The sequence below is a fragment of the Rhynchophorus ferrugineus genome, unplaced genomic scaffold, assembly GCF_030347505.1.
Source record: "Rhynchophorus ferrugineus isolate W39M unplaced genomic scaffold, kcgeb_rfMv2 rfM3, whole genome shotgun sequence".
NCBI classification, from domain to species: domain Eukaryota; kingdom Metazoa; phylum Arthropoda; class Insecta; order Coleoptera; family Curculionidae; genus Rhynchophorus; species Rhynchophorus ferrugineus.
Window position 1 is genome coordinate 6,756,433 of NW_027472582.1, and position 14,563 is coordinate 6,770,995.

General features: G+C 34.9%; 2 protein-coding genes across 5 annotated transcripts; both read left to right on the forward strand.

The window, feature by feature from the left end:
- Nucleotides 1-332: 332 nt before the first annotated feature.
- On the forward strand, nt 333-1,276 carry LOC143193826 (prenylated Rab acceptor protein 1). The gene is made up of 4 exons (XM_076400229.1): nt 333-533; nt 588-797; nt 853-1,052; nt 1,104-1,276. Exons 1-4 carry the CDS (start codon nt 463-465, stop codon nt 1,202-1,204), a joined length of 582 nt encoding a protein of 193 aa, XP_076256344.1. The 5' UTR covers nt 333-462; the 3' UTR covers nt 1,205-1,276.
- A 479-nt stretch (nt 1,277-1,755) lies between these two features.
- MED26 (Mediator complex subunit 26) lies at nt 1,756-13,995 on the forward strand. Of its 4 annotated transcripts, none has more exons than XR_013005109.1 (9): nt 1,756-1,963; nt 2,447-2,521; nt 3,109-3,348; nt 5,074-5,351; nt 5,415-5,623; nt 8,018-8,311; nt 8,375-8,582; nt 11,018-12,379; nt 12,426-13,995. XR_013005109.1 is itself a non-coding variant. In XM_076400230.1 (8 exons), the coding sequence occupies exons 1-8, from the start codon at nt 1,901-1,903 to the stop codon at nt 11,640-11,642; spliced, it is 1,992 nt and encodes a 663-aa protein (XP_076256345.1). In that variant the 5' UTR covers nt 1,756-1,900; the 3' UTR covers nt 11,643-13,995. The 4 variants fall into 4 exon arrangements, 2 of the variants coding, with proteins under 2 accessions (XP_076256345.1, XP_076256346.1); XR_013005110.1 differs by having other exon boundaries at nt 8,048-8,311; XM_076400230.1 differs by having other exon boundaries at nt 11,018-13,995.
- The last annotated feature ends 568 nt before the right edge of the window (nt 13,996-14,563 follow it).

The following is a 14,563-nucleotide window of genomic DNA, read 5'->3' on the forward strand; positions in this document are numbered from 1 at the left end:
CACAGAACACTTGCAAGTTCATATATGGCATTCGAAATCCGATTGGTGGTCTACTAAACATCTGGTTCCGACAAATATCGCGAGGGAATTTTGAATTGAGAATTTAATCTTATTTTTAAATAAAATTAGATAATTATTACAAACATATAAAAAATGGTAATTTACGTTACGTTAATTTCATAATTAAATTCTGTAATTATATTAAGTCTAATTGTTATCATTTATAAAATATAATTTACTAGTTGTTCTATCTTTAAATAAAAATACATTTAAACTTAAAATTTTAAACTCAATATTTTTGTGATGTTGTTTATGACAGCTGATGTACGTCAAATAAATGAAAAGTTGACATAAAAATGTAATCAAAACATTGTTACACGTCAACCGATTTCTTCCAAGAAATTTATCATTTACTGCGAAAAGTCTCATGTGATTGAAAACAGAAAAAATCATCAAGACGAAATGGCCGATGTTAAAGTAGAAGTCAGCGGTGAAATGGATGTTCCAAACGACACCAAACCCCCCTTTCCTAGGTGACCTGATTACAAAACGAACCATGTTCGCATGTTTACAAACTGTTGTTTTAGTTTTTTGCAAATCCCTACTCAAATTCCAGATCCCAGAGAGTGGATACAACAGCAGCGGCAGAATGTGAGGCCATGGTTGGTTTTTATACAGACATCGAACTTTAAAGTTGCACCCACACTTCCCAGGCTTGCTAAGAGACTCATGAGAAATATTGAGTACTTTCAAGCGAATTATTTGTTTGTTTTTTTGGGACTGTTTATGTACTGTTTGTAAGAAGATATACATACTGGGATTATTAAATTTTGCTGGCAATCTATTTTACAGGATAACTTCCCCTCTAATTCTATTGGTATTGGCAGGTAATTTCTATATAGGTTATAAACTAAATCGACGGCACTTGCGAAAGAATGTCGTACTTTTTGGTAAAGAATTGACGTTAGCTCAACAATATGCCATATTGGCTGCTTGCTCTATGCCAGTTTATTATCTAGTGGGTGCTCATGCAGCCATGTTCTGGGTTATAGGTGAATATTACCTTATTATAGTATATAATTGAATTAAATCATTGATTTTAGGTGCGTCTATTGTGACAATCACTTTACACGCGGCATTTTACAATATTGAATCTATAATTCCGAGAAAAGACGACGAATTTCCCTTAATGGAAGAAGTGTAGAGAATATTAAACAATAATTTATTATATATATTTTGTAATATATCTTCTTGAAATAAATATATGTTAGAAATAGTTTGTTGTTGTTTTCATACATACTCTTAAATATGTTTGTCTATTTCTTTCTACCAGTTAAATTAGAAAATTTTATTTATATTAAACCTTTCTAAATGACTTTTCACATTTTTAAATAGCCCGCCAAACGGAGTTGGATAACCACTACATCCATAAAAAAATAACTAAACGACCAGCTGATGACGCCTCGTTTGAGTTGGATCATTGCGATGGGGAATTATGTTATTTGACTTGATCAAATTACACGAAAATTAGATCTAAATTAAAGCAATTAACCTGCTGAACCATATTATACCATCTGATGTACGTGTGAGATGCGTTTGTCTTCATATTTCGATTATAAAATATCTCTGTTACATGAACAAGAACCATCATGGCCGACTGATCTAGGGGAATATTTTGTCATCAAGTTTGACAGGGGTGGTTGTGGGCCTGCGCAGAGACGAAGCCGATTGGTTTTCGGCGATCCCCACTCAGTCTCTTCGGGTAAACCATGTTTCTCGTTACACAGTGCCGACGAGAGAACTGGACAAAACGCAATGTCCGTTCGCCATTACTGTCGAGAGGAGCTACGAAAAGTTCTCTCGAAGTATATTCGGTTTTCTCGTTACAAACCGATTTTAAATGCAGAATAACGTAACAGAATTAACGCAAAGATTACTACGAGCATTAGATAGCAATTACAATGTAAGGAAATAAGGATTTTTGGAGATATTTGTGTTTTTATGTGATCGTCAACAGATAGACTATGAAACCAGGTGGACTATGTTGTGCTCTTACCCTTCGTGCATATAACTAAAATAATCCTCGGTTTATTCCTAAGAGATTTGTGATTTTTTGGCTGGTCTTGATTAAAATGCGGTCGATTTGGAAGAAAATTTCTTTAAATTTGGTCATTATTTCGCAACGTCAGGAGGCTTGCTTTACATAAGAAGATACAAGAAGGCCTCAAACTTACCACGTATTATTATATTTTTTATTCGATAATGTATTCATAACCGCTCAATTTTCGGGATATTTCGACTTTTGTATACCAACAAGTGAGATTGCAAATTTGTCGTGATTCACGGGACTCTAAAATGTCACATAAGTAAGGGCGCAGCGTAATCTACTTACAGGGTGTTCTCTCTTACGATCGCCTTTAGATATTTATATTTATTAATGTTTTAGGTTATCAACATCCAAGAGGTTGTTGAAGTTATTTCTCTATTGGAGAAAGTGGCTATTACCAAAGAATTGCTGCAGGTAAGGTTATTTGGAGCCCTTTAATTTGCTGACTTATATTTTATATAATATTTCTTAATGAAGCCAATTCTTGTTAAAAGCAAAACTATTTCTCAACTTTTGTTTTTTCAATTTTATAGGGGTATAGTAATTAAAGTAGTAAAAAACATTAGAAATCAAAAATGTTTCACGAAGTTAAAACACATTTGTAGGGCTTCCTGTACATTTCTATTTTGATATATTGTGATATTTTATTATTTAATAAAGAATTTTGTATAATATTTTCTATGATTTTATTAGAACTTCTACCTAAAACTAATAATACCCCAAAGAGGTTATTTTTTTATCCATGCAGTCTTACAATTATTGATTATACAACTTATGTTTTTTTCATCATATTAAATTGATGTGTTAATAGTATTTTAAGACATAGTTTAAATTCAGGATTTAATTTGTTTACAAGAGAGAATAGTATCTTCATCTCATCCATTATCTAATACCCCACCTGTGTTAATTTAACTATTTTTATTTATAAGTATGACCATTAACAACATTTATCAATGTAAGCAGTTACGGTGATTCAATGAACTAATTTTTATCATTTTCAGACCACCAGACTTGGAAAATATGTCAATGAGCTGAGACGTAAGACTTCAAATGCAGATCTATCGCGACGCGCCAAAGTACTGGTGAAAAAATGGCGCAGCTTGGTGATTCCAGAAGAGAATGGTCAGGTGAAGTCCAGTCCGCCTCTGCAACAGCAGGTTTTAAAAGTTCCTGCAAAAAATACTTCTCCTTTACATGGACAAGCAAAAGTATCCAGGACAAGTCCTGTACCTTCTGCAAAGGTGAATTATCATGATTGTTACTTCATAGATTTGTAGATAAACCATTTCTTTTGGAATGGAAGAACATGTGGATAACCTTGATATTTTAGGGTGATATAGCCTATGTCACATGATCACATTTAATCCTAACATATAGGACATTCCTGAAATTTACAATGTAGTATTAATTAGTGCTAGTTTGTTTAATTTTGGTCAAGATATTGAATGTGGTTAATGTGGTTATTTTAGGTTCATAAATTTTAAGTCCCATGCTTAAATCAATTGTTCAGTTTAAATCGGTCATTGTTGAAGTCATTTTATTATAAGGAGTTTATGTCAAATGCAAGTTCTTACATAGGCCTAAAATCAATGGTTTTCGCCTAGCAAAATTTTATCTAAATGATAACAAGAACCTATGAATATCAGTGTTACTATGAACAATTGGTTCACGTGTATTTCCATTGCTGAACAGTCGCTATAAAATTGAATATGGTGGCAACTGCAGCCAGAAATAAATAGGACTTATTCATGGAATCTTTGGATAGCTAATGCTATATAGCTTCTATGGTCTTTAATTAATTGTCTTCTAAACTTCTTCTAATTGCCTTCTTATCTTCTTCTAAACCAAATGTGCATGGGTTCGAATACAGGCTGAATGACAGTGATGACCATTATGTGTGTTCTATGAGATTTAGCATAACTTATAAGGTTATTTACACATACACAATAAATTTAAAAAATGCCAGAAATCTGTTTCAATTTACAATTAATTATTTAAGGGGTATTCCGGTATAGAGGTCTGTAATTTAGATGTTTCCCAGACTAAAGTAAAAAAATACGATTTTCAAAGATTAAACGGGTTTAAAGAATTTTTAAAAATCACTAAAAAATAAAAATTCTTGTTTCATAGAATTGCAAAGATGTCACTATAGTCTGGGCATTGGAATTAAAACAATTTGTTAATGAGATGGCTATGATTGAAAAAAATTGTCTATATTTTCACTTTTAAATGACCTAAGTATAAAAAAAGTTTTTTTCTCAAAATCTACGCTGCGTGATAGAGGGATATTCAAATGTTTATTAAATTCAAGTAAATTGTATTTATAAATTGGTGATTAGATAAAAACACAATTAATCAAGGAACCCTAATCCATATGTTGGTATTATTTTACTTAAAAATTAGCGCTTTCCGAAATTATTTGAGGTAATCCCGCTGTTCTAGCCTCTTTAGAAATAGAGAAGCTCGCGATTCTGAGCTGTTAATTCGAGTTTTGTTGCTTGGCAGCAAATGTTTTTTACAAACTGTATTTGGCAGTATATTCGACGTCATCTATGATGTGCATTGGATGTTTTATTAGAAGGGCTATAAATAACTAGCAATTGTGCTGTATCCCAACGTGTTTATAATTTTCGCAGGAGTCGAAATTAATTAATTTAATGGAAAGGAGTCTCTTATAACATGGGGACTTGTTCTTAGGCAGTTCTTGAAGATATATTAAAAACTAAGCATAAATATACCTAAGTGTTTGGCTTTTGACTTCTGTCAAACCATTTATGCTATATAGATATAGCAGTACAAGTTTACGTTAAAATATTCGTCAACATAACAGATAACATAATGTTGCAAATATTCAATATCCAATGTGTTTGCTAATGGAGAACATATTATTTCTGTTAATTTTAGGAACACATACACACACATGCCTTACATACACATCATAATTAATTTTTCATTAATTTTTTTAGGGGAGCCCCCCACCTGTCGGGCAAAGAGTTAGTCCGGGTCTGCCGGGGCACAAGATGGTCAGTCCGGGGTTGCAGGGCCACCGACTGGCCAGCATCCAGAAAATGGTGAGCCCCAGTTTTCAGAAGGTGAGCCCGAAATTGGGGACGCCCCTACACAATCCAAAGCTCGAAACTAGTCCGCCGCTCGTAGCTGGCCAGAGCGCAGACGTCAACCTGAACCAACTGAAGAACAAAAAACGACCGGCCAAGGGTATTCTTGACACCGTTCAGCCGAAAAGGTAAAGGTGTCCGTTCATATGCCGCCAGGCCGACAGTCAATCTCTCCGTTTCTACATTTCCAGGGCGCGACTCAACGGAGGCGTCACAGACTTTGACTTCTCCGACAATTCAAACTCTAGTTTTAAAGATGTGATATTGCCCGCGGCCGCTAAGGCGGAGCACAAGTCCGACGTCATACTAATCAACTCGGATTCGAATTCGAGCTTCTCAGAAAAGACTGCCGACCCGTCGAATGACCAGCAACAACCAAAGAAAAGGGGACGGAAGAAAGGTAGTTATCGTTTTGTTCATTATTTATATTTGTTGACCTACACATTTTCAATAAACGTATGTGTGTATAATAAGCTCAGGAAGTTCCATCGAACGCTTCAATGGTAAAATCAAGTGGCGCATTGAAAGATGAGAGCACCATTGTATCCAGTCAGTTATTTTAGGCATAGAAGTTGGTTTTAAAGGAATTTTTTAAATTTGAAGCTGAAATTCGATAAAATTTTTTTTACTCAAAGTATTGTCTATCTATAACGAATTCTATCTCAAAAGATGTATCCTTTTGAGGCTATCCACGAATCGAACCATTTTTTGATATCCTCATTAGTGAAGTGCCCCTTAGACAGCTCACGACTCATGTCGGAGCAAGTAATAATTAGAAAGGGGAAGGTCATTACCATTTTAATGTTTCCTAGTATGTTTTCACCGATTTTGCAGCATGTTGTCGAGCGTTGTCATGTTGAAGAATAACATTGTTGTGCTTTTACTTGTATTCCGGCCGTTTTCGCGCGGTGCTCGGCTCAAACGCACCAATTATAGTGGGTAGCCATGCTCATTGGTGGTTTTATTAAGTTTTCGTTAGCATATGGATTTCATTAGGATATTCGGCTTTGCTGATGATGTTGATGCATGACTATTGAAGCAGCATTTCACACATGACTAAACGTTTTTCAGTGTCTATTGTCTTCAAATCATACATCAAAAACAATTCCCATGTTATTCAGATGATTGGAATTGGTTTCTTGTGTTCCTCCGAACAATTCTGTATATTCTTCTTGCATTTTACATGGACCATCATGGAGTAATGCCTTCAAATCCTGATGTTTTTTACCTGGCCAGAACGCTCTTTGTGTTCGGTGTCAAAATCACTAGTTTTAAAACGACGAAACCAGTATTCACATGTTGAAAACGATGAAGCATGTTTGCCATAAACTTCATAGAGCATTCGTTGACCTTCGGCCTCTTCAGAAGTTATCTAGGTTGCTATTCTAAAATAGGAATTTCATCTTTTCGGTAATTAACTAAGTAATGAAGCAGTGACCAAGTCTCTGTTGTGTGATGGAAATTTTCAAGATAATATAAAAGGCACTTTGTTAAAAGTTGCTGTACTGGCTGAAGAGGACTGCCACTTTAAAACAAGATAATAGTAGCTTTATCAACAGATATGCCAAGTATTGAAATGATTGGAAACCACCACAAAAATCAGTGATCATTATAATGAAGATTAGGATGCAGAACTTAAAAAATTCAAGCAATAATGCATAAAACACTCCAGTTGAATTTCTTGGTATGATGATTAAGGATAGTGACTCGAAGCCCACAGATTTTAACCTATCCAAAATATTTAGAGCTGATTTGTAAATCTATAATCATCAAATTTTTTTTGTTCTATGATTTTTTTATGTAGTACTTAATAATTTTACAGACTTAAGCAAAGTATTAGAACTTACTTCGTGTTTTGTTTATTCTTTGCTCAACTTTTTTTATCTACAGATCAGTTATGAAATAATAATATAGATGATGATGATTTAAATGCTTCAATAGTAAAATAAGTGTTATGGTAAAAGATGAGAACAGTAGTTGTATCTATCTTCGAGTTACAGTTTCGAGTGGATGAAACAAAATATGGTACTCAGAAGAAACAGTAGTGAATATGGTGGTATCTGTACAAAGGTATTTCTTACATCGTCATGCTACACGATCTTCTATTTTCCTCTTTCAAATATCTGTTTTGGTTTCAATACCCATGGCATATAAAATCCTTCAAATCCTATTATAAAAACATCTAATTTCCAAAGCAATATCATGACTGATCATCTTCTGTTGCGAATTTTGAATGTAACGTGTCTTTTTCCTTCTAAATTACGTTACATAAAAGTTTTTTTTTATGTCTAGAAGACAAAACTTCTGCCACTACACACTGTCTACCATTCAGCTGATTTGGTACACATTTTTCTATTTGCGAGATTTTTTCCGTATGTTATCACTAATCGTATGGCAATATATCGTTTTTTATCCTTATTCTTATATTAGCTGGTACTGGATGGTCAGTATTAATAGACTGTGGTATCGTAATAAGAAACATATTTGCAATACTTGAAACAATAAATCTTTATCAAATTTTGTTTCGGTAAGCCAATAATAACAAAATATAATCTTGTGGAATCAGTTGTTATTAAAATATGCCACTTTTCTTGATATCCTAGACAGTTTGATAATTAAGAGGGCCCTAGGTTGATTATTTTGAGAGAAACTATTTGTTTACTGGAATAATGGTTTACTTGTTTACCATATGAAAAACAGATGCAAGAGTAATGGTGACTTCTTGAATTATGGTCAATGAGTAGTAATAATTATTTTTTATGATCGAGTTCTTGGACTAATCTCAATGTTACAGCACCATTCCATGTTCCCAATGATGTTACAGGCTCTAAAAATCACAAGAATCTCTTAGATGAGGCGGAAACCTCGTTCACGAACAAGTTGGCCGTGTCCGCGTCACGGGGTAGTTCCAAGGTGAAGACGACACAGGAACTCCTCGCCAGCATACAAAACAAAAACTCGGTACTGAACTCCACTTTAAAGCCGAGGGAGGACTTGGAGGAGAAGGCGGCCAAACTAACGGAAAGGGTGTCCATCATCGATCAGAAGCTGAACGCAAACGCGCACAGGAACAAGAATTCTCAGAAGAGTAAGTATAACCTATCGATCGTTTCGACCGACCGATTGACCTGATTCGTACCCCTTCCCCTAGATAAGTTCAGTTTAAGCACGAATTCTCGAAATGAGAGGGTAATCGAGAGCGGGTCCGTCATAAACGATAAGAACCTGTTGAAACGAATGAGAGAAGAGGAGGAGGAGATTGTGGTGGTGGACGATGTCGAACCGGAATCGGACAGTAATGCTGACAATAAATCTGAGATCAAAGAGACTGAACCAGCGTTTCAGGAAAATGTAGTCAAGTAAGTCGATTTTTTTAAAGATTATTTATAATACATAATTAAACCGAACAATGTATGTATTAAGTGACTACACAGATAGATATTGTCAACAAGGGTATAGATTTTTTTAATTAATCTCTTAGAACTTCAACAATTTGCCCGTGGCCAATAAGTATTGTAATATGATTTCCGGTATACGTTATAACTCTACTGACATGTAGAAGATCACTTCAGTAAGTAATCTGCTGTACAAACTTATAATCTAAATCTTATTTTAGATACTATTCTAAACTCTATCCTAACTTATTCTAAAGACTATTCTAACTTGTACTAGAGAATATTATATCTCACTCTGTGTCTGTCAATCAGTTCATATGGTAGTTTACGTTTGAGTTTACTTCACTGTCATCGCGGACATTTAACTGATTGGCGAGTGCATTGGGATGCACTAATAGTCTTCCAGAATACTTTACACTAACACTTCGAATCACACTCGTAATAGGTTCTAAAGGGATATCGCGCTGCTAGTGGTACCCCACAGTTCAATACCATAGGTCCAAATGGGCCTAAGTATTGACTTAAACGGCGGGACCTTGTTATCTAAGGATCATTTAGATTTACGCCCTATCAGCCAATACATTGGATTTAGTTTAAGTCCAAGCTGCTTGCGTTTTGTCACTAGATGTTTTTTCCATGTTAAGCGTCGATCAAAATGCCACATATTTAACGTTGTCTTCTTGCGGGAGAAGGATATAGATAAACAGAAAACGAGATATTATGTGGAAGATAAAATAGATTGATCCATAATATTAAAGAGTAAACTGGGATAAAGTAACTGGGATTTAATGGTGCGTTTTGGAGATAGTCAAACAGTTTTTCCAAGTGATTTTTTTCCAAGAGTGAACATTAGACAGATAATTTTAAGATACTTGTAATTACAACGTGTAATGAGTGTGTACAAGGGAGACCCAAGAAACGGGTTGAGAGTATGCAGCCTTTCATAGATGTAGCACTAAATGTCAGTTTATTTTTATGCTTCTCTGACCATTGTTGTGTTTTGTTCGTGCGTCCACAATTTTTTGAAAGCTTTGGATGAGATGATTGAAAAATCCACTAGTAATCAAAGAGGAACGTCTGCGAGAAGATGTTCGACTTTTTTTAGGAAGATATAGGAGAAAAGCGTTTTTTTAGTTTTAATAATTTTTTTTAATTAAGGATCGACTTCACAAAGGTCACGAGGCAGTATCACAGAAAGTTTCAGAATGGAAACTATTAGGAAACCAAAATTATTCTTAACTAGGTCAATAAGATAGACCATTATCCTTTAATAAGTCATACCTCTTTAGTTTCCATCAAATCCCATTTTAGTTGAATCAGACCATATAATAGATTAGATTCGATGATCTGCAGGAGATAAGGAAAAAAGTATGGAGTGCCGAACGGCCGTGGAATATTTTGAGTTCTTAGATTGAATTGTTATTCTTCTATTTTGTTTGATGGAATCATGATATATGTAAAGGCGAATAATAATCACGTGGCCTAATGGTGGAAAATCGAAAAATCGCCTGTGAAATGCTTCTTCAAAGGCATGATCGGAAGTCATTTCTGCGTCGAATAGTGACGGGTGCTGAAAAGTGGATTTATTTTGAAAGCCCTAAGTGCAAAAAGTCATGGTTATCGCCTGGCGAGGCCGGTCGATCGACTTCAAGGCCAAATCGTTTTGGTAGCAAGATAATGCCCTATGTTTGGTGGAACCAGAGTGGCGTAGTGTATTACGAACTGTTGAAACAGTTAATAGTGATCGCTACCGACAACAAATGAACAATTTGAACCATGCATTGATAGAAAAACATCCAGAATGGGCCCGCCATACTCTCCAGACCTTGTCCTGTCCAATTATCAACTTTTCGCAGTGGAACACGCGCTAGCAGAGCAACATTTCGCCAATTTCAAAGTTAGAAAATTATGCTCAAAGGATAAACAGTTTTTTTGGGATGTCATCCATAAATTGCCCGAAGATCGGCAGAATGTATAGAATTAAATGACCAATACTTTGATTTGATCTTCTTGAAAATTATACCCGGAAAATACTCCCGAAAAAAAGGCAATGAAATGTGTATTTCCGATACACTTGGTAAACAAATAAAACAAAATATTTTTACACCGTCAACAGCCAAGTCCTTGGTTTGCTCCTTCGTTTTTTACACTACCGATTAAAGGAGAATGTAGAATGGGCGGAAATCATTTGGATGGTATTTTATATAAGAAATACGGCCTATTGAAATTATGAACATCTTGTTTCACTTTCATTTGTTTACAATTATTTTCGTTTCAACTTTTGAACATTCCAAAACACCTATTGTTTTTGTTTTAAAGTTTTAAGGCTCATTTTTTTTAAACAACTTTACAAACGCGGTTAGCTTTTTCACGGAACTAACCAATACATTTCGTTTAAGGTCCCTAAGTGTAGAGGAGGCGATGGCTTTGCTCCCTCCCATCGACAAATCAGTGTTGCTGGAGGACCCGGATGTGAACGACCCATTGTGTTCCTGTTACCTAAAAGAAAACAAACCAGACTTTTCGATCGACGACGAGGACGTCGAGCAGCCGCCCCCGTTCGAGATCGTGGAGGATCCCGCCTGTTCAGCTCGAATCCACCTGTCGAAAAAGTACAACGCGTTCGACACGTCGGCCCACAAGATCCGTCAGCTCCACGTGACCAACGTCGAGAACGTGAACGGAAACGCGAGCCTCGGGACCCCGAGACCGCCGTCGCAAATAGTCGACGGCCTCTATTTAAACATAGTGCCTAATATCTATGAGGAACTGGACAAGGACGTGAGACCCTTGAGCTGCGAGACGTTCAAAAAGTATAGCGTGTCGAAAGGTTTGGAGTCGGAGTCTTGCGGCGGCGACGGTGTTGGTGATAGTGAGCCGACGGAACAGCAAACTGAATCGAATCGTAGTGAGTCGAGTGATAACCGGACAGGGGAAGTGTTTCGAGAGTGGTACGAATGTCTGGACAGGCCTAGTTATAACGGAGAAACGTTGCGGATTTTGCCATATTGCATCGTAGACTAAAACAGATTTAACACGTTTACTCTGTGCTTGGGACCATTTAACTGCCTTCCTCGTGGACTCCACACTCGTTGTTTTGATAGTGAGAGCTTTTTGTTTTTGTTTTCCTTTATTATTATTATTAATTAATATTATTATCATTATTTTCAATTTTTGACCGTTATCTAGGTTTATATGCAACTCAACTTGTAAAAATTCTTATTGATGTATATCTAATCTAATTTTTAAGCTTCTTTATGACGTATATAGAGTATATTTAGACCTGTTGCTGATGATAGTGGTGCGAGTCCATAGTTGTGCGTGTGTATGTGTATATAAATATATATATACATTCATATATATATATCCGGCAAAATACCCGAATAAAGGCAAAAATCGGTCCTAACTGCTGCTAGTCGTTGCAATCGATAAACTTCGAAAAGGAGGATATCGTTCAACAGGGGAAACAAAAATAAGCGAGGTTAAATGATCCATTCTGCCAAATAATGATAAAGTATGTCTAGTCCAAGAAATGAAAAAAACACCGGAAAATATCCCAAAATAAACTACCAATGATCAGAATATATTCTCCCTCTCTTCTAATTCTCTTCTGAACATGTTTTTGTTTCACACATTGATTCTTCTTTATTATCATATCAACATTTTTATATCATTTTGGTTTAATATGTTTCTGATCTCCATTTCTTAGAGGTTCTCAAACAAATGAAGTATGTTGTCCTAGATCATAAATATTACTAAAGGCTCTGCCTGTAAAGATTCCCAATCATCTACAAATTATTAAAATAGATTGTCTGCTTCATTTAACTTAGAGAACATATTTTTTATTGTTTTCGGGGTTTTTTCTTGGGGTTTTCAAGAAACACGAATTCCAAATTATTATGATTTCATTTCAACATATTGACTGTCTTATTCCTGTGAATGAATATATTCTGATTGTTTACAATTTGCGTGTTTTTAAGAGGTTCTCCGATAATGATCTACAATTGAACTCTATCCACCGCCCCCTCATTGTTTATTTATTTTCGTATGGTTTCTTGTTGATGTATACTCGTAAATATAACAGGAAACTGATACCGATCGTGACGGAGTTTCGATGACTTTAACCCCGATTTCCGAACACCGAGTCTCCAAGGCCTTAAGAAAATCTCTATTTTTTACCGAGTAAATTTTAATAATATTGGAGGAGTCTCTGGATTGGCGTGGTCCGGGAGAAGACAAAGAGGTTCCGTCCCCGGATGTTTCCTACCAAAAAAATAAATAAAATAAAAAGAAACTTGTTAATTCTTAAGTAAAGATATAATGCCAAAAATCTGTTGTTAAAGCAAGAAAAAAACCGTACCTTATGCAGGCTTTTCGTGAAGCGAAGTAGGCGTTAATCGTCGTTTCCCGTTACGAAACGTTTTCTTCTATATATAGATATGTAATATTATCTCTCGTATTTATTTCTTCATTGCCCTCTTTTTCATCGAAGAGCAAATCATCCGCGCGACTATTTTCGCACGGTAGATTGAAATGGCGGAGGAGCCCGTTCCGATCTATCTACGTCGCGGTAGGCATGTTCGTTTTCTTGTTTGATGTTTTATTGAACGTTGTTGTTGGGAGATGTTTGTAGGGAGCCACCCTACAAATCAGAAAACGATATTTGTATCAAATAAATTATATAGTTAGATAGCAGGGTAAATTTTGCATAGTTTCTTTGTTTTTTTTTACTTAACACGTAAGTGATGATGTTTTTTTTTTCGCCTAGATATTAATGACGGTAATAGTGAAATGATTATATACGAACGGTTTATGTTTCTCGGAATAATTTCTGCGTAACCCCTTGAGAATGGTTCGATGAAGATATGGCGAAGTTTCCATTTGGTCCGTTGCTGTTTACAGACCAAAACTCCTTCCGCGCGTTTTAGTGAGATGGTTCTAAAGGGGGATTCATGTTTGCGATATCATTATTTATTTGCTGTTTGTTAACGAAGAGCTCTCCATTTTATTGAAGTTTTAATAGCAAATTTTGATATTTCTAAAAGGTGCCTCGGTTTAGAATCGGATATATCCTCTATATATACATATAAATAATTAGATTTGTTTTTTCTCCGATTTTTAGCGGGGGTCCCTTAATAAATATCTATTGAGAAAAATTGTTTTAAAATTTATAGAGTATTATTTAAAAAAATGAAAACAAAAATTCCAAGTGACCTTTTCTTTTGTTTCTTTCTGTAAATATAAAAACACCTATAGTTAAATTTGTACAAAATATTGTTTTATTTCTCTATCGATTGATGTCAAAACATTGCAGTTACAAATCGGTAATGTATTTGATATTATGCCTTCAAATAAAGATATTTTCTACAATTCTAAATGTAGTTTATATAGTAGTCTCTGAGTTGATCCTGGATAATTATTGGCTAGCAAAATCACATTTTACTTGTCGACAGTTATTTATAGATATTTATAAGTGAGGTAAGAAACGCAATTTTGTAAAATGTAAAAATTTTGTATCATAAAAAACTTATATTTTGATTAAAAGCTTGTTTATCCTGATCACATATATTTTATATAATTTTATAGAACAATCCGACACAAAGTAGGTAAATATTAATATATTGTTAGTTTTTCACTTAAAAAATATAACGATGGAACTATCTGTTAAAAGATACAACCCAGTCCCTCCCGTTATAAAATACGTGTTTATAACCTTCAAGTTATTTTGATGGTACTGAATTGTTACAATATATAATAAAAAACAAAACTAAGGAATATTCTTTATTTCGTTCGTTTTCACAAGATCAATAATTTATAAAAACCACGAATTTTCTATAAAATTGAGCAAAACGAGCTTTTATACATCAATCCTGAATCGATCTTAAGAATTATCGCAATTCTTGACACAAAGTTATAATCCAATCTTTAACCAGGAACGATAAAAA